The sequence below is a fragment of the Delphinus delphis genome, chromosome 6 (genome assembly GCF_949987515.2).
Source record: "Delphinus delphis chromosome 6, mDelDel1.2, whole genome shotgun sequence".
NCBI lineage: Eukaryota > Metazoa > Chordata > Mammalia > Artiodactyla > Delphinidae > Delphinus > Delphinus delphis.
In genome coordinates, this window is record NC_082688.1 from 81,672,238 (window position 1) to 81,698,188 (window position 25,951).

General features: G+C 40.8%; 1 protein-coding gene across 4 annotated transcripts in view; it reads right to left on the minus strand.

The window, feature by feature from the left end:
- FRMD3 (FERM domain containing 3) overlaps positions 1–25,951 on the minus strand; it is a 375,309-nt gene that overhangs the window by 109,750 nt on the left and 239,608 nt on the right. For all 4 annotated transcript variants that reach the window (XM_060014936.1, XM_060014937.1, XM_060014935.1 and 1 more), the window contains 2 exons: positions 21,709–21,751; positions 873–951 (listed from right to left, as the gene is read on the minus strand). In XM_060014936.1, coding sequence (XP_059870919.1) covers positions 873–951; positions 21,709–21,751 — 122 coding nt within the window. The remainder of the gene's footprint in view (positions 1–872; positions 952–21,708; positions 21,752–25,951) is intronic.

Sequence of the window (25,951 nt, forward strand, 5' to 3'; positions counted from 1 at the left end):
GCCAACAGCCGTGCACAAATTACTAACAGAGAATGGCTCCCTTCCAACATCACCTTGTGTCACCCTGGTGGAGCTTTACCAGACCCTCGTGGATAACGAGAGAGCACAGTACCCTAGAACCCAGCACGTGACTCTGCACATGATGATCAGAGTCAACTGCCTTGGCTTCTCTGCTGCCTTCGGACCCACGCAGATTATGCTGAGAGAGGACTAGACACAATGACTTTTTTCGGTCACCAGATCAGAGGCTCATTAAGAGCTAAGCACACATGGGCTCGTCTCCATCCACTGAGTTGGCCCTCTTGGGACCCTGCTCAGTGGCATTGGCCAAGGCTGATCACGGAAGCCAAACACCCAGAAGGTGGACTATTTGCACGTGGCCCTGGCCTGAGAACCAGAAAATGCAGAGAGTTGGGCTGAGAAGAGTCTACAAGGAGAAGGAAGCCGGCTCCGTGGTCGGTCATTTAGCAAGCGGAATGTGGGATGACAAAACAGTTCATCATTCTGTCAAGGGATCTTTTCCCTTCAGAAAAGCTTAGATCCAAAGGACAGGTCCCAGGGGCTGCACTAGCTATGAATTTGCCCATATCCTAAACGCAGTCATCTTCTATTTATTTTTAGCATCCCACTGTCAGGTGTTTTCAGAGAGCACCTCCTCCTTAAACCCACTGCTTTTTTGTGCAGTTAATTACACTCCCAATGACAACGGTTTGAAAAGTCCCAAGACAATTAAGTGTAAGAGAAACATTCCAAGCCAAATGCTGAGCTGAGCGCCTGCTTGGTGGAGACACTCCGCTCTAGACAAGAGTAAAACTCAGAGGCCCTGGCTGTTTCAAGGGGCACGTTAAACATACAAACAAACAAAAAAATACCTGGTGAGCTCTTCTTTAATCTTCAAGGGTTCGTGTGGGTAGAATTTCACTCTAAAGCACATGGTGTATGGTGGATGAGCTGAAACGTCATAAAGAAAAAGCATGAGAAAAGCAGCAAAAGACCATGGACTCAAACACACACAGGAGAGTCAGCCATGAAGCCTTCCAGCCTAGCCTGGGGGGAGGGGCAGGGGGATTTTCTGAAAGAACAGATATTACGCCCAAGAAAACGAAGCAACAGTGACAACAAAACTCAATGGAAATGCTTGACAAGACACCTAAAGCAAACTCAGGATACAGGCAATCTAGTCAGTCAGCACGGCTTCCCATGTCATGGCTCTTTCCTTCTCTCCAGGTCACAGGTTCAAATAACATTTTCTCTTCCATTCTTCCCACTCTCTTCTGACAGATAAACTGTTCGTAAGTACCACTCAGGTTTTTGGCCTAGTGAAATATTTTTTTAGCCTGGGAGGTGGAAAAATGTCAATGCACTTGACTAGTTTTCCCAAAGTGATGGTGCCGTTGACCTAAAATCAGGATTTTAAAAATGGAGTCGCCATGCACCGATCCTACTTCGTATAATTTTAGGATCATTTTAGTGTTATCTATCAATGAGGCAGTTGCTTGCATGAAAAGAAACACTTTTATAACTTCCTGCTTTGTCTAAATCAGGATAGCATTATGCAGGCTGAAATTCTGGTTGAGGTTCATTGATTCTGGAATGTTCTAATTGCATTAAAACTTCCAGAACTCAATAGCCAGCCAAGGGGATTCTACAGGATTTCTTTTAATTATAAGACCACTGTTGACTTGCAATATTAACCTAATAAATGCACACAAGTGCAGTAAGATGCATTCAGATTTCAGTTAGTATATAAAACGAGCATCTTAAAATCAAAGAAATACGAATGGTTAGTATTATTATTTCTATCGATCTGACACACCCACTCATTATTCGTCTCTGTATCAGTATGCTGCTTGGGATCAGCTCTGAGACTACATCCAAATGTGAATATGAAACAGCACCCTATTCTGTCTCAAATCTTCTTTCATAATCAGCAGGGGTTAAATCACCAGCCAATTCTACAACATCTGGGGCTATTCTGGATACAAACAAATCCTTTATGTAGAAAGAACTACTGGCATCAAAAATGAATGTATAATGAGGATAATTTAATATGGAAAACAATTATCTAAAATAGTTTGAAAGAAAGTATCCAAATCCCAGAAAAACATAGCAGCATCTTACTGGATATTTCAGCAGGGAAAAACTGATTAAAAATACCCATACAGGGGCTTCCCTGGTGGCGCAGTGGTTGAGAGTCCGCCTGCTGATGCAGGGGACAAGGGTTTGTGCCCCGGTCCGGGAAGATCCCACATGCTGCAGAGCGGCTGGACCCGTGGGCCATGGCCGCTGAGCCTGCGCGTCCGGAGCCTGTGCTCCGCAACGGGAGAGGCCACAGCAGTGGGAGGCCCGCGTACCGCAAAAAAAAAAAACAAAAACACACACACACACACACACACACACACACACACACGTCAGAACCCTCCACTCAATGCTTCACTTTCCCACCAGAAACTAGCAAATTTTTTAACTGAGTTGGGTGCTCCTAACCTGACCCTGTGTTCCCTAGATTTAAGAAAGGGAACATTTTTCTGGAGCACTAGGAGAAAATGGACACCTCTTATACAGTAAAGAAACAATGAAGAAAAATACAAATGATTCTTAAGTCATTCATCTTTCACGATATCTAGAAACTCAATTTTGATTCAAAATATTTTATCTTTATACATTCCCCAGATTTCTTTCAACTGTTTAAATCATCATCTCAAAAGAATGAAAACTAATAGTTTTTTTTTTATTATAAAACCTCTTGAGTGTCCTTAATAGAAACGTTGAGACAGTTTTTATAAGAGCAACAGAGTAAAAAAAAGGAAAATAGCATAAAAGTGAAAGACATTTTCTTCTTTCTTTCTTCCTTCCTTCCTTTCTTTCTTTCTTCCTTTCTTTCTTTCTTTCTTCTTTCTTTCTTCTTTCTTTTATTAAAGTCCTCAAAATTAAGACTTGTTTAAGCACAACCAATGAAGCTAGATAGACAATAATAGATAGATGATAGGTAGATAGATGGATATTGATAGACAGACAGATGGATGAGCTGTCCCCTCTCACTTTCCTTCACTTTGTCTCTATTCCTGCCACTTCTGTCCCTCAGGTCCCCACCTCACCCAAAACTCTCCAACTACTGTTAACAACCACTTCATCTCTATGCGTCCCCACTTTTGCCATCCTCACACAAACTATATGCCAACATGATTACATACGTAATGTTTAAAATATAATTTATTCTCATAAAACAAGATCATACTATGTATGGAATATGTTTCTCTTGCTTTTCTCATTTAACTCTCTAGCCTGCCCATTCATCTAGGGCAGTAGATACAGATCTAACTCATTGTCCATAATGACTGCATAATGGTTCATATAATACATTAGAATTTACTCAACTATTCTTTTTTAATCATCATTCAGGTTGTTCCCACATGACAATACAAGCAATTCTATCATGTATATAATATATATATTATATATAATAATAATGTATATTATATATATCATTAAATGCATGTATTTTTATTCCATGTATTGTTAACTATTTCATATATTATTAAATATATATATTTTAATAGAGACTCCAAATATTTGAATTTGGGGGAATAAAATCATCTGACCGAAGGCAAACAGAGGAAAGGAGGATCACAGAAGCAGACCCAAATGAGAGCTGTCATTTTCTCTTCTACCTGGTCAGCATATCTGCTCGCCATGCCCTAGGCTGGCTTCAATAGGAATCTGGGCTCATCGGATAGGATACAAATTAGGACTTGCATTCCTCCTAAGGGATCAAGCAGTAAGGCTCAGAGGTGGCTCCCCAGGCGGCCACCTTTGAATACCCTGACTGTAGGAAGTCCTATCACCCAGCCATCCTTGTTCCAAGACCTGAGGCTCCAGGATGATCTAATGCTTCTCCCACATGGAGAGCCCTTCCACCATTTGAAGACAGAGCTTACGGTGTTTCTGAGTCTTCTCTAAAATAAAAATCCCCAGTTCTTTTAACTGTTCCTCATATGAAACAGTTTTGAGTGCCCTCACCCTGGGTGTATTCTTCCCTCCTCTGTGTTTCCTCAAGCACAGGGCGCCAGGGGTTGCCAGAGCTGCTCGGGTGAGGGGACCATCCCCGGCCTTGCTTTGGACATAACTGTTGCTCACCCTCAACAGCCTCATCTCAATGTGGACTCACTCTGAATCTACAAAAGACCAACAGCTGGAATTCTTTTCATATATGCTATTGCTAAGCCATACAGAAAAAAGTCACTAAGCATCTTGCCATTTGCTAGGATGTGATCATGGAAGAAACCAATACAAGGTACTAATGATATGCTCACCAACAGACCCCTTATCAGAGAGGGGATGCGAGCAGGTAGCAGAAAAATCAGGAGGCAGCACTTTTCAAGTCTGAAATTTTCTACCCATTTTCTTCCACCATCATATATACCCCTACTGTTGTCTCATATTGATCCAGCATCACTGACACTAAGGAATGCTTCTTCACAGGGTTGGAAGAGGCTGAAAAGATAAATAATTTCCCCCCAAAATGTTGATCTAGTTATAGATGACAAGATTTATGAGGGAATGAGCCTATATATCTTGTTCAGCTTTCTATCCCCAGAGCTAATTATTGATAAAAGATCGACTCTCTGCCTGTCTGGCTGAATGAATGAATGATGATGTCCAACCTCTGAGGCAGATGTCAAGGCGAACAGCCGGGCGTTGCCATAACATTCATCCCATCAAAATACTAGTCTAGAAGGTCTACCATCTGAATCACTATAGCACTTTCTAGGATTTATATTTTGAAAATCTCAGGTCCTACAATTCAGCCTCTGCCCTTCAACATCTGGAACAAATTCAGGGACTCTGGAGTTGGTTCGAATAGCTACATCTAGTGGAAGGATTAATTAATTCAATTAACAAAAATTTTGAGTACCTACTAGGTATCAGGCCCAGGTTTAGATATAAATATAAGCAATTCTGTCTTCAGGGAGGACACATTCTAGTGGGGTAAACAGGTATAAAATCAAAATAAATAAACAAAATATATAGGATGTTGAAGGTCATAAATGCTATGAAGGAGAATAAAGGATTTAAGGGATGAGGGAAGACCACCCCACCCATTCCCTTTTTCTCATCTCCACGCAACCAAAGCCACAAATGTAAGTGAAATTCTCTTTACTACCTTCTAGAAAAATAAACAAGGGGAGAAATACAACTATTTAAAAATTTTAATCATTAAACACCCCCCCCCCACCATGTGTGTTGGCAGTGGTTTGGGGTCAAAACACCAGCTGTGTAAATTCTGGAAAAGGAGCTTTCCCGGGCTCCAGGTGACAGCCGGCATGTGCTCCCCGGTATGAGTCTGAGGTCGAAATCCTCTTTTGGAGATGAGCCTACCCCTTCTCCTAGCAGCTCAATGTCTCTACCATTCCAGCTCCCATGCTTTTTATTCTTAAGCTACAGGGAAAGAGGAAGGAAGCAAAGGATGCCTCTCACCTGTGCCAAATATTTGGCGCAGAATCAGAGTTGGAAATGTCTGATGAAGGAGCTATCTGCAGAGCAGGAAACACCTGGCATGGAGGTAACACGCAGGCAATAAAGCCCACGCTCTGCTCAGGGCCCTTCCCTGACGGTGTCATCATGAAGAGCCACTATGTGGCTTTACTAGATTGGGCAGCATGGTCACCCCACGGGGAGGCAACATCATAGTTCATTTCTCCTGTAGTACTAAGGCTTTGGCATCAGTGATAGAAGCACACGGGGAGGTGGGAACCCCAAATCCCCCAGGGTATGAGTGCCCAAACTTCAAAAGGGACTTCAGACAGTGACCTTGAGCAAGACACTTAACTTCTCTGTTTCCTGCTTTGGAAGAGGGTACAGCACCGGGGTTCTCGTCGACCTCCCCAGAGGTGTTCGGACAGATCCAGTGGGCTCTTGGTACATGCACACGGCACAATATCCCAACAAACAAAAGTTCACATTTAGAAAAACACTCCTACTAGAAGAAGAGAAGGAAACGGGAGGTTGGAAATGGGAGGGAAGAGATGGAGAAGACTGAATTGTACTTAAGTCAACAGCTAAAAAAGCATTACTCAGCCATGCATGTAACATTGAGAACACGGGGAGAGGAATAGCCGTTTATAAAGCAGAAACAGACTTCCTCATCTCCACTTTGAAACCTTGCCCAGAAATGGGGATGGGGATAAGAAATGATTAGGTGAGCAGGCTCCCTGGTGAAAATGAAAAAAAATGACTTTCTATTTTTAATCGACAACCATCCTCAAACGTTTGTAAAAACAAATCTCATTTTTTTGTGTGTTTGTTTTTGCTAGTGAAACATCCCTTAGCAGCTTTCCTTAAAATGCAGTGGTCTTTCTCCAATCACCATAAAGAACAATAGAAAAACAAAAAAGGTAACTTTGGGAATATACACATAAACTCATGATCTTTCTCATACACATTCTGGTTGACAGCTATGAAAAACCTTCACAAACTCCTTCAAACAGTAGTTAAGGCATAGAGCCCATGGCTCTGGCAGGCAGATGTTAGGGCAATACCCACACCTGGAATGTGTCTCTCTTACGACTCCCTCCTCTGGGACTCTATTGGGCAAAAAAAAAAAAAAAAAAAAAAAATGTGACCAATTGTCAGACTCTTTCAGACTCTGGAGAAATATTTCAAAGGGTTTGGTTGCAGAAAGGACCCCTAACACCCCACACATAAAAGGCTTACATTCCAAAGGACTCCAAGTAGGCGTCAGGGGTTCCTGGCCCGTTCAGAACAACTGACACCTTTTTATTCCCAACCACTGTCCCTCGCAGCTCCTTCCAGGGCTTTTAGAGTGAGAGCTGAGGACCACACCCCACCTCTCCGTTGGGCAGCAGCACTCACAGGGATGCTGATGAGCGGCGCTCCGCGATGAAACAGCCCAGGAGCACACACTCTTTCTGCGCATGTGCAAAACGACAGCGCCGAAAGGGCAAAGCATTACTCACTCACTCGTTTACCGAACTATAACTCTTGGGATATGATCAAATAAGCCAGCCACAGAGAACTGCTCTCTTAACGACTGCTCTTTTCTAGTTGGAAGTGATTATTATCATTCAGCAACAACTGTTACTATCATCATCAACAGCAGGGATAATCCCTCCATCCCTCTTCTACTGAAATGACAAGCAGCAGCCTCCTAGATGTTACTGGTACCGCATCTCCTCTACTTCTAAAGCAGGGATTTTTAAAAAAATTTATTTAATTCATCCTCCTCCTGGTATAGCTCTCTCTTATGCTTTAATCATACACATGGGCATGCCCACATACACACACACGTGCACAGAAGGAAGTCACACTCTAAGAACTCTGTTAGAGGATACTGGAGTGCTGAGACGTTCCCTCACAAATACTTGTTCTTGGAATTCTCTGACTGTCTCAGCTGCTCCAGAGAAGCTTTGATATCCAACATGTTTAATCTCAAGTTCACCATGTGGACAAATGGCTACAGACAAACTTAAAACTCTCAGCTTACATTTCTTCATCTGTAAGATGGGGATAATAATGCAACCAGCCACCTAAAGTAGGGATCTGCAAAATTTCTCTATAAGAGGTAAGACAGTAAATATTTTTCACTTTGCAGGCCTCAAGGTCGCTATCTCAACTACTCCCCTCAGTTGTAGCGTGAAAGCAACCTCAGACAAGATGTAAACAAATGGCGTGATGTGTTCCAATAAAACACGGAAATCTGAATTTCATGTACTCCTCATATGGCACAAAATATCATCTTTTCTTTTTTTCTTCCAACCATTTAAAAATATGGAACCTATTCCCAGCCTCTGGCCATACAAAACCAGACAGCAGGTTGGGTCTGACCCAGGGGCCCTGTTACAGAGACCACTATGAGAATGGCACGAGTTAATAACGTTGAACACTCAGCAGGCTGCCTGAGACCTTCACGCTAAACCCATAGGAGTTATTACTACTCTAGAGGTTGAAGAACAAACCGACATGGATGAGGTAGAGCCCTTCAACTTGACCTAAGTCCTATATGTTGGTTCAAAGGGTGAGAGGGGGACTGTCATTCTTCAGGAAGGAGTGGAGATGGAATACACATGAAATAGGTGCACATATGAAGAGATATTTGGCAGTCCTGCTTCTAAAGAAGAGCTTTGCTGCCTGGGACTAGGGTGCAGTGACCTGAGAGTTTCAGCCAAAAAAAAGTTAGCAAAAGTACATGAAATAACTTAAGGCAAGAGATCCAGGTGCCTGCTTGCTACAGATGTTGTGTAACTAACTGGTCCCTCAGGAGTTATGCTGGTTGGCATAAATCAACTTGTAATAATAATAATAATAATTATAACAGCCAAATGCAATTACTTATGTAACTTGGTACTGAGATTTTTTACTACAAAACTGCATCTAGAAATGAGGCATTATAAAGTATTTCCAAACAAAGGGAGACAGATATGAATAGAGCTTTCCTAACCTGGTTGACCCGCATTTGAACCACCTCTAGTACTGACATACCAAGCATGGAATCTCTTGGCCCATCATGGTTATCACTCAGACTTTTATGCTGCCAACACACTTGTAGTTTTGAATCACGTGGTCCGTTATGAAACAACATGGGCACTCCTGAAGGAAGAAGGAAGCCCTGAAAGTATCTCCCCGGTGACATAAGGGCTTCTGCTGGAGGACGTTCCTTTTCCTCTGCTTTTTCCACCACTCCTGCCACATTCCCTCCTCCCCACAAGGAGTGCTGGGTCCTCCCCGAAGCCCACCATTGTACCCAATCAAAATGAAATCAATGTCACCACCAACCACATCATAAGGATAAGGTTAAAAATTAGAAATCTGTGGCTTATTAAATGTACACATCATTTAGAATTGCACATTATAAAATTAAGGGTTTTTGTCATTACTTTTGTTATCATTATTTCTATCCATGTTGGAAAATAAAGAGCACAATGTGGAAATTATTTATAGGCCCAAACTGCACGGACTTTTATTTTTTTTTTTTGCAGTACGCGGGCCTCTCACTGTTGTGGCCTCTCCCGTTGCGGAGCACAGGCTCCGGACGCGCAGGCTCAGCGGCCATGGCTCACGGGCCCAGCCGCTCAGCGGCATGTGGGATCTTCCCGGACCGGGACATGAACCCGTGTCCCCTGCATCGGCAGGCGGACTCTCAACCACTGCGCCACCAGGGAAGCCCTGCACAGACTTTTTGAAAGAAGGATTAAAAATGGAAATTTTGGATGAAATAGTTGAACCCGGGAGAAAAAGAGAAAGTTGGCCAACCGTACTGAGCTGTGACTAGAATAAAAGAAACCTGCTCCCAAAGCTGGAAAGAAGAAAACTGGAAAGAGCAAAACCAGCCAAGACTATTCCACAGCGACTGGGAACTTAGTGTCACGTACTCGATTATGCAATGCGTTTTGTTCAGATGTGTGTGTTTTGCTTTGTTTTAAAGAACATAGCCGTTTAAATTCTTCTGCCTGCTCCCTAAAAGAAGTATTTTGCTTCTAGTCAACAAGCAATTATTATGAACTGATCACATGCCTAGCCTTGTAGTAAGCCATGGACCAAGTAAAGAAATCTTCCAAACTAAATACTGGGGAACTGATTAGATGAGCATGTATATACACATGAGGGCAATGGGACAGGCTGCCCCAATAGGTCTAGAGCTGGGGTTACTGAGACTATGGGTGTTTGGAGAAGTAAAATGTATGAAGCTTTACTGTCAGAAGCATATGGTCAAGTTCAGCAAAGAAGAACACATACCCAGGGCTTCCCTGGTGGTGCAGTGGTTGAGAGTCCGCCTGCCGATGCAGGGGACACAGGTTCGTGCCCCGGTCCGGGAAGATCCCACATGCCGCGGAGCAGCGGGGCCCGTGAGCCATGGCCACTGAGCCTGTGCGTCCAGAGCCTGTGCTCTGCAACGGGAGAGGCCACAACAGTGAGAGGCCCGCGTACCGCAAAAAAAAAAAAAAAAGAACACATACACAAAGGAGGAAAAATGAGCCACAAGACAAAAGCATGAAGGTTACCCAAAGCGTAAATAAGAATGCTGAAAGGTGTGGGAAATCTAAATTGGGGTGCTCCGTGCAGTGAGCTGGGTAGTGTCCCCCCACATTTCATATCCACGTGAAATCTCCGAATGTGACACTATTTGGAAACAAGGTCTTTGAAGATGTAATTAATTAAGATGAGGTCATACTGCATTAGGGTGAGCCCTAAATCCAATGACTGATACCTTTAGAAGAGAAAGGAGAGGGAAACTTGGACACAGACACAGAGAAACACAGGGAGAAGGCAATGTGAAAGTGGAGGCAGACACTGGGGTGATGCAGCTACAGGCTGAGGAAGGAATGCCAAGACTGCCCAGCAACGAGCAAGAGCTAGAAGAGCCTTCAGAGGGAGCAGGGCCCTGTTGACATCTTGATTTCGACTTCTAAGCCTCCAGAACTGTGGGAGAATACATTTCTATTGTTTCAAGCCAGCCAGTGTATGGTAGTTTGTTACGGCAGCCTTCGGAACTAATAATACTCAGCACAGGGAATAACTGGAAGGACAGAACTGGGAGTCAGGCATCAACTGTCCTCATGAATGGGTATGGACCTGTGGCTGTTCTCCTGTTCCTGACACCAGAGCAAAGTCTATGCTCCTGGTATTCTCTGCCTGTGCTACAGAGGAATATATGCTCCCTATTGACAAAATCATTCAGCAGCTAGGGACCTATGCATTAGGTTAGCCCCCAGGACTACGGAAAAGCTAAGGAATGCTACATAAACATGAATTTTCATAAATATTCCCAGAGACACAAATTACATGCCATCTCAGGCTTCCATGAAAGACCACTGTAACTTAGGGGAGGGAGCACAAAAGACAACAGCCAGCAACTTGACTCAAGATTGCTCTTAGGGCTGAATCAAATCCATGTGTTACACAGAGGATGGGGGTCTTCCCCACCTTGACTTGCATGCAGAAGCCATTTCCAAGAACCCCTGTCCCTTCACAGAGCTTGGCAGCAGCATCATACCTGATAAATAGAGCAAGAATAAGATCTTAACTACTCTGGTGGGCTAATCAGTCACCAGCCAGGATTAAGCAGAGAGCCTCTTCAGAAGACTAAATGGGCTTTCTTTCATCTAGGTCTCTATTGTACATGCTTAATGCACTTTGATTCCTTTTCTTCCTCTCTACCTTTACTCCTTTCTTGACTTTTGCATAAAGCTTCCTCTTATTTTCTCTTTTTTATTACCAAGTGATACATGAATATATTCTCACTGTAAGAGATCTGAGTAAAATATAACTATATGTAATAAAATATGAGGACCTCACTTCTCTCTACCTCATTCTCTTCCCCAGTGGTAACCACAGTCAGTATATATCTTTTTAGTCCTTCTTCCATGCACTTACATATTCATATAATATAATAACCTTTTTATTTTCATATAAATGGATCATTTTATATGTGGAATTTTACTTGCTTTTTAAACTCTACTATATATCTAAAAACTATTTTGATGTCAATAATATACGTCTGTTTCATTCCTTTAAATGACTACATGTACTCCACATAATTTATTTAGCCTTACCAAAGTTTCTAGGCTTTTTATTGCTCCAATTCTCAGTTTTACAAGCAATACTGCAGTGGACATCCTTGCACATATACCTATTACAGAATCAACTTTGCTTTCAATAGATTCACAGAAGTGACATTGGATCAAAAGAGATAGGCATTTTTAATCTTGAAAGGTACGGCCAAATTTCCCTCCCAAATGGCGTTACCAGTTTTATACATTCCCACCAGAAGTGTTACCCTCATCCACAGCAACTGGATATTATCAATATTTAGAATTTTCTCAGAATAATAAACAAAAATATCTTGTTTTAATTTGCATTTTTCTTGTTACTAATGATGTTGAGCATCTGTTTATGAGTTTATTGGCCATTTATTTTTATTCCTTCTACGTGTTTTTTTTACATTTTTCTATTGAGTTGTTTATCTTTGGGTTTGTAGCATCATACTTTATATATTTTGCATATTACTACTTTTTATATATTTGACAAATGTTCTTCCCATTATTTTGCTTATATTTTAATTTGTTTATAATTCATTTTTATACTCATTCATCCAACAAATATTTACTGAGAATCTACTCTGCTCAGTGAACAAACCAGATATTCTAGTACAAACATTTAAATGTTGTACAAATTTGTTAGCATTTTGCTTTTAGGAAACCGTGTTCGACTCCATAATTATAAAAAATACTTCTGATGTGACACACCACATTTACAAAATAAAAGATAAAAATAATATGATCATCTCAATAGTTGCACAAAAAGGATCTGGCAAAATTCACCATCCATTTATAATAAAAACTCTCAACAAAGTGGGTATAGAGAGAACGTACTTCAACATAATAAAGGCCATTTATGACAAGCCACAGCTAACATACTCAACAGTGAAAAGCCGCTGTGTTTCTATACACTAATAACAAACTATCAGAAATAGATATTAAGGGCTTCCCTGGTGGCGCAGTGGTTGAGAATCTGCCTGCCAATGCAGGGGACACGGGTTCGAGCCCTGGTCTGGGAAGATCCCACAGGCCGTGGAGCAACTAGGCCCATGAGCCACAACTACTGAGCCTGCACATCTGGAGCTTGCACTCCGCAACGAGAGAGGCCGCGACAGTGAGAGGCCCACGCACTGCGATGAAGAGTGGCCCTCACTTGCCACAACTAGAGAAAGCTCTTGCACAGAAACGAAGACCCAACACAGCCAAAAAATCAATCAATCAATAAATAAGTAGCGTTCCCTTAAAAAAAAAAGAAATAGATATTAAGAAAACAATCCCATTTACAATTGCATCAAAAAGAGTAAAATACCTAGGAATAAATTTAACCAAGGAGGTGAAAGACTTGTATGCTGTAAACTATATGACATTAAGGAAAGAAACTGAAGGTGATACAAATAAATGGAAAGATATTCCATTCTCACGGATTGGAAAAATTAATATTATTAAAATGTTCATATTACCCAAAGCAATCTACAGATTCAATAAAATCCCTATCAAAATTCCAATGGTGTTTTTCACAGAAAATGTTTAATCCTAAAATTTGTATCATGCCACAACAGACCCCAAATAGCCAAAAAAATCTTGAGAAAGAAGAACAAAGCTGGAGGCATCATGCTCCCTGATTTAAAACTCTATTACAAAGCTATGATAATTAAAACAATATGGTATTGGCATAAACACAGACACATAGATCAATGGAACAGAAGAGACAGCCCAGAAATAAATCCACCCATATATGGTAAATTAATTTACAACAAAGGACCCGAAAATATACAATGGGGAAAGGACAGTCTCTTCAATAAATGGTGTTAGTCTCTTCAACAAATGTTGTTGGGAATTCTCTTGCCACATGCAAAACAATGAAACTGGACCACTATTTTACACCTCACACAAAAATCAACTCAAAATTGATTAAAGACTTGAATATAGAACCTTAAAACTCCTAGAAGAAAGCATAGGATGTAAGCTCTTTGATATAAGTCTTGGTAATAATTTTTGAACCTGACACCAAAAGTAAAAGCAAAAACAAACAAATGGGACTATATCAAACTAAAAAGATTCTGCACAGCAAAGTAAACCATCAACAAAATAAAAGGCAACCTACTTAATGAGAGAAAATACTTGAAAATCATATATCTTGGGGGTTAATGCCCAAAATATATAACAAATTCATACAACTCAATAGCACAAAACCAAACAATCCACTTAAAAATGGGCAGAAGATCTGAACAGACATTTTTCCAGTGAAGACATATAGATGGTCAACAGGCACATGAAAGGATGCTCAACATCACTAATCATCAGGGAAATGCAAATCAAAACCAAAATGAGATATCACCTCACACTTGTTAGAATGACTATTATCAAAAAGACAAGAAAGTGTTGCCAAGGATGTGGAGAAAAGGGAACCCTTATGCACTGCTGGTGAGAATGTTAACTGATGCAGCCACTATGGAAAACAGTATGGAGATTCCTCAAAAAATTAACAATAGAACTACCATATGATCCAGCAATTCCACTTCTGGGTATATATCCAAAGAAAACAAAAACACTAACTCAAAAAGATATATGCACCCCCTTGTTCACTGAAACACTATTCACAACTGCCAAGATATGGAAACAACCTAAGTGTTCATCAATGGATGCATGGATAAAGAAAGTGTGGTGTGTATATATACACAATGGAATATTATTTGGCCATTAAAAAAGAATGAAATCTTGTCACTTGTGACAACATGGAAGGACCTCAAGGTCCATTATGTTAAGTGAAAAAAATCAGAGAAAGACATACGATCTCTCTTAAATGTGGAATTAAAAAAAAAACCAAAAACAAAAACATACAGAATAGATAGAGAACTGATTGGTGATTGCTAGAGATGGGGGATGGGAGAAATGGCTGAACAGATCAAAAGGTTATAAAAAATTTCTGTTGAATGAATGAATATGTTGGCTGAACTGCACTCTGAATCATCTCTTATAAGAAAAACAAGAATACAGAATTGACTATACTCATTCAATTTTCATTTTATAAGTATTACTTAGTATTTTTAACCTAGCATTTTTATCATAATGTATATAGCTCATTTTGAATAAACATAAAGTTAAGCATATTGAGACAAAATGATAACTTCCATTCTACACTTCTTCCATTGAGCACAAGATCAGCTTTTGAAATATCACAATTTAAAAAATTATCCTTCTCTATTTTAACAGATTAATCATGAGGGCTTTTGTAATTATTATAGCTCATAGGCCTTGATTTGCTAATAGAACAAAAACCCCATCATTGTTCATTGTTCTTTTTTGCATATTTATTGGCTACTTTTGAGCATTTTATTTTGCAAATGAGCCTTAGAATTGGCTTGTTAAATGCCATAGAGAACCTCACTGAAATAGTGATTTGAAACATTATTGAATGTCTATATTAATTTGTGACAAATTGATTTCATTAATATTAACCAGAAACATAAGAAGTCTCCATTTATTGAGCTATCTACTCTACAGTAACTCCACTGTAAAATTTCATAGTTTTATTTATATAGATCTTGCACATTCATTTATAAGAAATTTATGTTTTTACTTGTTAGTGCTATTGTAAATAATAGCACTTCTTTTTCATTACATTTGAGAGACAGCAGTAGCTTGTGTATAAAAAAGCTATTGCATTAGGACATTAATCTTATAACCAAGGGCAAAAGCCATATTAGTTGTGGGGAAGGGGTGGCAGGTGGAGAGCTTGGAGAGATCCAGAGAGGACATAACGGAGGCTAAGATGCTTTCTGGAGCTATGAGAAGGAATTCAGCACCCCTCAGCACACTAGGCTTGGCCGAACAGAGTGAGGTGTGGAGGCAAGACAAGGAAACCCCAGAGTTTAGGGGATGTGTTCTGTTTGGAACTTTGGAGCACACTGAAGAAATGGCAGCACGGTGTGTTCAAGCAGAGGGTGAACCTCTAGATACTGTACCGAGTTTCCCTGAGGCTGAAGCACGGCACGGAAGAGGCTAAGCAGTTTCTACCTGTCCCAGTGGTGAATACAGAAGGGCTGAGATGCAACCAGTGAAAGAGACATGGATGGAGTGGGGACCACAAGAGGGCAGAGTTTATAGCCTTGAAGGTCAAGACCATGGCAGGAGCCACAGGTCTTAGCAGCACATGCCAACGCACAAAGGCCAAGTGGGACCAATTACATCCAGAGAGGACGCAGTAGGGAAAGATGCCAGCAACCAGTGGCCAAATCACATGAGACACACGAGTCCTTCAGGACTCAGGACTGTGCATGAGAGAGATGTCACCCTCGTGGCCATGGTGGATGGTAAGTAAGCTTCCCCTGCCTCATGATGCCATTTTGGGGAAGGAGGAAAAGAAATACTCCAACAGAGGGTATGCACTTTCAAGTGAGTATGTTTAAATTATGAATTCACTGAGTAATTTGCTGAAAGACATCAAATACTAAACAGGCAGATGCTGAATTACCCTGAAGTGGCAAGATTAACTTTTCACCCCCAGAGGAGATAGGGGCTCACAGCAAGTGGAATTCAGTCATGGGGAAATAATGTTAGATTTCCATACCTCTGAATCATAGTGTATAACTTTTTAAAACCTTTACATGCTAGTATAATTTGTGTGGTTATATAGATCCTATAGGACATGTAATTTTTGTCCTCTTGATGTGTGTCTCTGCATGTATACACATTGGGCTACAGTCCATGGTCATGGGGACAAGGCTAAAATAGCTATAGGTTTGGGGCTTCCCTGGTGGTGCAGTGGTTGAGAGTCTGCCTGCCGATGCGGGGGACACAGGTTCGTGCCCCGGTCCGGGAGGATCCCACATGCCGCGGAGCGGCTGGGCCCGTGAGCCATGGCTGCTGAGCCTGCGCATCTGGAGCCTGTGCTCCGCAACGGGAGAGGCCACAACAGTGAGAGGCCCGCGTACAGCAAAAAAAAAAAAAAAGCTATAGGTTTGAAGTGAGAAGAGTCAGTATGTATTACATAGCAGCATTCCTGCACGGAAAGCTAGGATTCTGAAAACCAAACATTCAAAATATGCACATCATCATTGCAGCTCTATTTACAATAGCCAGGACATGGATGCAACCTAAGTGCCCATCAACAGATGAACAGATAAAGAAGATGTGGCACACGTATACAAGGGAATATTACTCAGCCATAAAAAGAAACGAAATTGAGTTATTTGTAGTGAGGTGGATGGACCCAGAATCTGTCATACAGAGCGAAGTAAGTCAGAAAGAGAAAAACAAATACCATATGCTAACACATATATATGGAATCTAAAAAAAAAAAAAAAAAAAAAGGTTCTGAAGAACCTAGGGGCAGGACAGGAATAAAGATGCAGACATAGAGGATGGACTTGAGGACACAGGGACAGGGACGGGTAAGCTGGGATGAAGTAAGAGAGTGGCATGGACATATATACACTACCAAATGTAAAATAGATAGCTAGTGGGAAGCAGCAGCATAGCACAGGGAGATCAGCTCAGATCGGTGCTTTGTGACCACCTAGAGGGGTGGGGTAGGAAGGGTGGGAGGGAGATGAAAGAGGGAGGAGATATGGGGATATAAGCATATATACAGCTGATTCACCTTGTTATAAAGCAGAAACTAACACACCATTGTAAAGCAATTATACTCCAAAAAAGATGTTAAAAAAAATATATGCATTTCATCTGACACTTTGTTTGCAGGCAGTCTATTACCTGAGTACTTTTGAAAGAAAAACAAATCACCAGCTCAGTCCACATTTGTACTTAGGGATATACAGTGATGGAACACGGAAATGAGAAAGATACTCCCTCAATGTTTCCCAAGTAAATTATGTAGCCTATCTGCATTTTTACCCAGTAGACAAGGAATTATTAAAAGTTGACTTTAAAGTTTCAGTTCTGGGCAGGATGGACTACTTGCACCCCACTCTGTATCTCGCCTTGAATGCGCCTATAAAACCTGGACAGGGCTTCCCTGGTGGCGCAGTGGTTGAGAGTCTGCCTGCCGATGCAGGGGACACGGGTTCGTGTCCCGGTCCGGGAAGATCCCACATGCCGCGGAGCGGCTGGGCCCATGAGCCATGGCCGCTGAGCCTGCGCGTCCGGAGCCTGTGCTCCGCAACGGGAGGGGCCACAACGGTGAGAGGCCCGCGTACTGGAAAAAAAAAAAAAAAACCTGGACAGAATATGTGCAGCAGCCATTTAAGGTCTCTGGAAAGTAAACAGTAGCAGGCAGATTGGAAACAAAGACAAGCATTCAAAGAATCAGTGAACCAGTGTTGAGTTCACCACATTTTCCCCTTTGTGTCCCCTGGACAGAACTCAGAGATACCTGGGCATCAGCACAGACTTAGAAGCTCCTAGTTAAGGCCTGAAGAGCAAGAAAAGGGGTTCTGGCAGCAACAGCAATGGCAGCAAGTAGGTGGAAGATTTCCTTTCTGGAAGATTTTAAACTTAGTATCTTAAATAATTGTAAAACTACTTATGTTATGTATTTCTTATTGGGTGAGTTTTGGTAATTTGTGGTTTTTTTGGAATTGGTCCATTTCATCTAAGCTGTCGAACTTCATAACTAGAGTTGTTCTTTGGGGTCTGCAGTGACAGATCCTCTTTTGATCCTGATATTGGTAGTTTGTGTCTTCTGTCTTTTTCTTCATCAGTCTTGCTAGAGGTTTATCAACTTTTCTTGGCCTTTTCAAAGACCAACTATTCTCATTAATTTTCTGCATCATGTATTGAAACATAAGAACTTGGATGAATCTCAGAGTTATTAATGCTGAGTGGAAGAAACCAGTTTCAAAAGATTACAAGCTGTATGGCTCAATTTATATGACACTCTCAAAAGATACAAACTATATTGACAGAGAACAGGTCAGTGGTTGTTAGTTGTTAGGGGAGGTGGGTGTGACGACACAGGGTCAGCACAAGACAGGTGTTTAGAGTGATGTGTTCTGTATCCTGACCGTGGAGGACACAAATCTATCTGTGGGCTAAAAATTCATAGCGCTGTAGAACAAAATAAAGGCAATTTTACCATATGTTCATTTAAAAAATAAAATTGAAAGTAACTCCTAAGGTCAGAGGAGAAATAAGACTGGTTTAAGAAGTTTCTCAGTTTTAAAACTGATAGTTAATAACTGCCCAGTTAATTAGTTTTTCAATTACATATTTCTCTTCCTTAATACACATGAGGTCATCATAAAAACAAGTTTGATATACCTATCTTCAACAAGATTTGGAGGAAAGAAGGTCTCTTATGTAACATTAGTAGAGTAAATTACTGTAAGATCTTTGGATGGATATTTGTCTCCAAGGAAATATAAAATGTGTATACTTTTTGATCCAACAACTCAACTTCTAGGAATTTCTAGGACAGATGTACAAGATCAAGAATATACATATAAGCATGTCTATGACAACATAATTTGTACTAGGAAGAGACTATAAACAATGTGGATGGCCATTAATAAGTAAATTACATAGATGCATACAATTAACTACCAGAAAACCATTTTAAAAATGAGGCTAATCATCAATCACTGATTTCAGAAAAAAGTCTCTAAAATTATTAAGAAAAATAACAAGGTGAAGAATAATATATAGCGACTGATCTCATTTTTGTTTAGGAAAGGCCTTATATATGTTGGAGGCGCTTATACATACATAAAAATTCCCAGAAGGATCTATAAAATACTGTTAACAATAGTTATCTCTTTGGAGTAAGCATGGAGATATAAGCAGGAGGAGAAAGGAAATAGTTTAAACTTTTCTGAACTGCTAGAAAAACCACAAACATGATACTATTAAAAAACTATTTTCAAAAATGTTAGTAAGACATAATAATGGCTTTGTACAAAGTTTATTAACCTGGATAGCTGGCCTTCTGCCAACCCTGGGAACGTCCATAGTCAGAGGGATCTTAATGGGGTCAGGGCAAAGGACCTGAAAGTTGGTCATCGCTGGTGAGTGAGATGGGAATGGAGCAAACTCTTCCTCCAAGGAATTACGGTCTCACTGCCTACTCAAAGGTAGTCAGAATATAACAGCATACCCACAACCAAAGAGGAAGCTGCCTGGGGTTCTGCAACCAGATCCTGTTGATAAACTCATGGATGAGTCCCAAGGGTTGGACCCAGTTTTTCTGCGTTAACAGTCTGTAAGCCCTAGCTTATATTTTTTCTAGTTTACATTATAGTGAATATTTCCAGGACATATGCACAAGAACACAAGAAATTCTTGATACTAAAAGACATCAAGAACAACAACAAAACGAGGTTTGTGATCTTGAGAAAAATTACATAATTGTTTGATCACTAATGTTCTTAACAATACAACAGAGGACTAGGTGACAGGTAGGACCCTTGCTGGTTCCTAGAATCAGTGAGTCACCGTGTCTGGTTTAGAAATTGAATTTTACACAATTCTTTTTTCCAGATTCAGATTCTATTTGTCATTAGATTGAAACTGGCCAATAGTCATACATCAATTTTGAAACCACATTTCCCCAAACATTATATATCTTGAGTTGGTTGTTCAGATTTAGTATGTGTAGACACAAAGCTCTTAAGCAGAAACTTCTTCACAAATATAAAATTTTCTCTTCTATTAAGTGTTGAAATACATCCTACTTTAGAGACAAGTTATATTTCAAAAATGTGTGCCCTAAGGAAAATATTTCATGACATTTAAGAACAAAAGTCAAAGAACTATTTACTATAAATAAGTGTACTGGAAAATTATCTAAATATTTTAAAATATATTAACAAAAATATCAAAACTTTGTAGTTAAGGGATAAAAGCCAGGCATGAGCTATTTTTTTTCGCAGACAAGTTAGTTCATTCTCACTATCCTGCATATCATTCTATACAAAGCTTCCTGATAATTCTGTTCTGCTACTTCTTCTGGGGTGTCTGTCCCAACTCTATTCCAGCTTCACCCCAAGAGCCTGACCTCTCTGAACTTTGCATGTGCACTGCTGCCCCTGTTTGCATCTCACACATCTTTCCTGCCCTCTCTCTGCAGCACCCATCGCCCACAGCAGCCCTGGGTGTTAGCCTGAACAACCTGGCTGGCTGTGTGTCCTGAACTGGCCAGTTTGCTCTTGAGAGATGGGAGAGAGATGGGTGAAGAATGGGAAGGGGCAGACAGAGAGAGGTATGAGGGAGGACAAAGAGAGAAAAAGGGAGAGGGAGGGAGGGAAAAAGAAGAGAGTTAAGGAATAGGTATGTTGGTTACTAGTTTGCCATCCATGTTCAGTTTCTTCCTTCTCCCACTTAAAAACCTTGCCCCGAATAATTTCTTCATATTTGAAAAAGAAAAGAATCCCTTGAATGATGACAAGTGACATAATATGCGCTAACCTGATCTCTGATGAGAAACTGATTTATCGCCTATATTTCAGAGCCCTGGGAATGGTGACATGAAGGGATAAATGGATTTCAGGGCAGGCAGTGAATTTCTGAGGTGCATTTCAGAAGCTCTCCTCTAAACCATAAATAAAAACAGGTTGACTACAGCCTGGCAAGGGTGACTAGGACAAAACGTCATGCCACCCAGGACCATCAGTCAACACCCTCCTCACAATGCCCCAGGTGCATGACCAGATATTCTATATTCTAGAGAGATGTTTCCCTAGCTGACTCTTCCAAGAGCTCATCGGCGGGGCGGGGGGGGAAGGCAGTTCAGAACACCAGAGCTTGAAAGCTATTACCCAGAAAAATATATTGGGGAGGTTGAGGGGTGGAATAGAATACTACAATCTTCAGTAAAGTTAGCAGCAAGATCATAGTTTCAAAATACACCTGCCTCTCATTGCCCCCCCAAGACTGACCTCCCACCCTGAACCATTTACTAGCAACCCCAACAATCAAAGGGAACCAGGCACCAATACCCCTGTTCGAATATGAAATATGAGGGTAAGATGGTGGGGTGGGTGAGAGACACAGGCAGCTATAGGAATAGTGACTGCAGGGAGGACCGAGGCCATCAAATAAGAGAGAAGTTACACAGCTCTCCCTGGGAGGCAGAAGCCCCCAACCCGCAGATCTTCAACTCCATCCATTTCCTCCCTGGCAGGAGAAACTTTGTAAAGAAGTAGAGTCTATCTTTGGACATTTCATAGCAAAAGTGAATGCACAGATTGACACTTACATTTCATTTGCTTGGAAATGGACTTGTTAGGTTCAAGCCAGTGCTGGGGAGAAAAAAAGAGAGAGATTGTGGGTCAAACGGCTGGACCATATGATGCATACTTAATAACTAAAACAAATTTAATAAAGATATTCTTTTCCCAAAGTACAGCCTCCGTTCCCCATAGATATTCCTCAGGGTTCCACCCTCTAAAGATCAACATGAACAATAGGCAATAATAATACCACAGGCAAGGGTATAAATTACAGAGAATTAATACTTTCTAAGTAGTATTTGAGTCATACAGTTGCTAGGAAAGAAGGACAAGGGAGAAAACATGCACTTAAATTGGATATTCCAGTGGCTCTAGTTGGCTCCTAGGTGATTCTTTGAGCTCCACTGCTCTGGGCAAACCACAGATGGCTAAAGACTTTGACATCCGTGACCTCTACGAGTCACAGTCCAGCAGCATCCTTTCAGGTTAACAGTGGGCCAAGCCAGCATTAGCTCTGTCACACACAGAGGCAATTCTTCCTTCACAGTAGGGAGGAACATATTATTTTAAATATCTTATTTCAGAGGCCTGAGGTCATCAAGAAGCAAAATCAGCTCCAACACAAAACAAAGAAGCCCAAAGTCCTGAATAGCTCAGAATCGTGTTACTGACAGGTATCTGAAGCAGACACAATGCTGGCCCCAGCGCCTAGCTCTCTCCACACCACGAGTAAAGGTCGCTTTGACATGCCGAGATGAGGGCAGCCTCTGATATCACTAACCATGATGCCCCTGAAGCTGCTGAAGGAACGTCAGGAAGCATCACTTTATACACCAGAAGTTTATAAAGATGATAAGAGGGGTGCCAATGGGTATCCATCCAGATGTCAGGGACCCCTCACTTATGGAGCACCCACTCCCTGCTGATTACTGGAGACGAAAGAAGAGGAGGAAACTTACCATCAGTTGAGCACTTACACCTCACTCTATCTCATTTGTGGCATCCAGTAAGCCTCAAGGTTCTGTATTATCCCTATTGTTTGATGTAAAGGCGTAGCCATAAAGTTTAACAGGAGCTATAGCACTGTTGAGTGCTCAGTGAGTGCCAGACTTTCCAAGAGTTTCCATGAGCTATCACTACCACCCTGTTTACAGATGAGAAATCTTGGGCTCAGGATGTTAAAGAACTTCCCAAGGAAATGGCAAAGGGAAGAAAGGGTGAAGCTAGCGCTCAGTGGGATTCCAGAGCACAGGCCCTTAACCTCAGGCACGTGGCCTCCCAACAGATCGGTTCACTCTAAAATGTATCATTCTCCTTGCTGAACACTCCCTACCTCCCCAGGAGCTGGAGAATTGAGTGTTCCAATCAGTAGTCTCCAATCTTGGGTTTCAGATCTTTGTAAGTCTTTAAACAAGAATGGGGGTCTTTTAGCTATTTAAAATAAATCTAACTCTTCTAAATGAAGAATCTGCCAGAAAACCATGCATTTACCCTTGACATGTTGCACAAGCAAACTAATATAGCAAATTTCTTTGCTTCTGGCCAAAATTATACCAACTCATGTTGGGAACCCTGATTATCTCCTTTTTCCCCTGATTTTTTTACTGTGGTAAAATATACATAAAATTCACCATTCTAACCATTTTTAAGTGTATAGTTCAGTGATATTAAAAACATTCATAACGGTGTGCTACCATCACCACCATCCATCTCCAGAACTCTTTTCATCTTGTAATATTTAAACTCTATACCTATTAAACAATAACTCCCATTCCCCCCATCCTCTTGGCCCTTGGTACCATTGTACTTTTGGTTATCTCCTTCTAATCAGAAATTATGCTTGGACTTTACACAGTTAAAATTGAACAGTGAGAAAGGCATATTGATTATACCACTTACTAGCTATATAACCTTGTGCAGAATGTTTAATTTCTGTCTCAATTTCACAACTATAAAGTGGGAATAGTAACAGTACCTACCTTGTAAGGTTGTTGTGATGATTTTAAAAGCTAATAAAAAGTTAATAAACGTAAGGTTGCTTAAACAGTGCCTGGCACGTGAAAAATACTCAACGAATGCTTGTTTGCTGTTGCTGTTGTTGTTACTTAATAAGTACAGTTTAATTGGTAGACCACGTCTTTCAATATATGGGACACATGGAAGAGAATAATAAGACGGGCCTCTGGTGATTAAATTACTTTTCTAGAAATAAATAAATAGGATAATTTAGAACTAAGGCATGAAAACAAATAACAGCAGCCTGAGATCAATAACTATTGCTACTGTTTCACAAAGGAGGATCACCAGTCATTTTGCTAATAAAGTCTGAAATATAAATAAGTTTTCCAAATTCTCCTTGTTTGGCATTCTTTAAATTCCTTAGCCCTTCTCTGCCTAACTTCGGCCTACCTCCCCACCTTCTCACTGCCTCCGGGAATGACAGGTAGGTTTCATTTTGTGTGCCCACAAACTAAATTACTAGTTAGTTGGTGGTAATCTCCCAGAGCTGTGAGGAAAACTCCAAGACTGTGTGAAGGCTTAGGGACAATGAGTGCGGTGATGGATTGGTTACGTCTGCTGTGCCATGATGGATTGAGTATGTCTCCCACTGAGGGGGAGGAAACATTTAAGACATGCCGCAAGGTATTTGCCATCTGTGCCCTACATAAATTATTTACTTTAAATGAACTGGTCTTCTCATTGTCCTACAAAATACGCCCTGCAGTTTCTGATCGGCTCCAACCTTCCTCTTCCTCTCAGCCTATTCATATTCTGCCCTTGCCTCTCAATTACCTTTGCCTACAATATAATCACTCACTATATACATTTCCAAGACAGCTATTCTTCCCCAATGGGATAGTCACAGGGTATAGAGTCCTAACAAAAATAAGCCAGCAGTAATCATGTTTCAAGGGATTACAGAAAATCATTTCTTCAAAGAGCTCAATTTATTAGTATGTACTAAAATTTAAAAACCTGACTGGCCTATGGCCTAGCAATTCCTTTATTCTCTAATTTGGCCATGTGAACAAAGAGGAAAAAACCAGAATTTTCACTGCAGTATTATATAAAATTACAAAATATTAGAAATAACATTAATGGCCATAATCAGGAAGATGGGTAAACAAAATGGGTAAATAAATTCTGGGTAATTCTGCAGCAGTGTTTTATAGGAGGTAAATCTTTATATGTAACATGGTTGAATCCCTAAGGCACAGTTTGGGATGAAAAAAGTGAACTGCAAAATTAATAACTGTGGCCAGAGTTAGTTCCCAAATTGTGCACTGAAGCATCCCAGGGAAGTGCAGCCATACTAGACATCTGCTGGACACCGTGCAACCTATGAGCTCAAGGAGGTCCACAGTTCCAATATTAGAACATATTATAATCCTTTTGATGTCATTCGTTTTGCAAAGTTGGGTTTCCAGTGGTTGCTGTGATTGAAAACGAGTACCGTGCAAAAATAGGTGTGGAACAGGCAATGAGTGTGGTAGCATCTGATCTGATCCCAGGATTTGAGAGCCATGGAGTGTCCAATAAGCACATACTGCCTGTGAGTAAGTAATTATGGTTAAGAATAAACTGAAAATACTCTTTTCACGTGTGTAATGTTTTAAATGTCTACTAAGGCCATAATGGCTATGTTAGGACATAAATACTAAGTTGTTTGGATCTAACTCTTATTTAGATGGAACTGTTAAATATCCTTTTGACCTAGGGCACCATGAAATAATTACTAAGATACTGAAAGAGCCATAAACCAAGAAAGTTTGAGAACCTCTGAACTATGGTATCATACAATTAATGTGTCTTCTCTTTTTTTTAATAGCATCTTATTGTTTTATTTATTTTTTAAAAATTAATTATTTAATTAATTTTGGCTGTGCCGGGTCTTAGTTGCGGCATGCGGGATCTTTAGTTGCAGCATGCGGACTTCATAGTTGTGGCATGTGGGCTTCATAGTTGCGGCATGCAGACTCTGAGTTGCAGCATGCATGCGGGATCTAGTTCCCTGACCAGGGATGGAACCTGGGCCCTCTGCATTGGCAGCACAGTGACTTACCCACCGGACCACCAGGGAAGTCCCTTAATGTGTTTTCTTTTAAAAAGTAGAAAGCACAAAACACTACCATATATTTTCAAAGAATACATAACAAGCATCTAAATGTACTTTCAAACATCTAAAATGCTACTAAATTGATCCAGTGAGGTGGGTAACTGGGAGAGAACAGGAATTTAGTGGTGTTGGTCAAAGAAAACCATGACTTC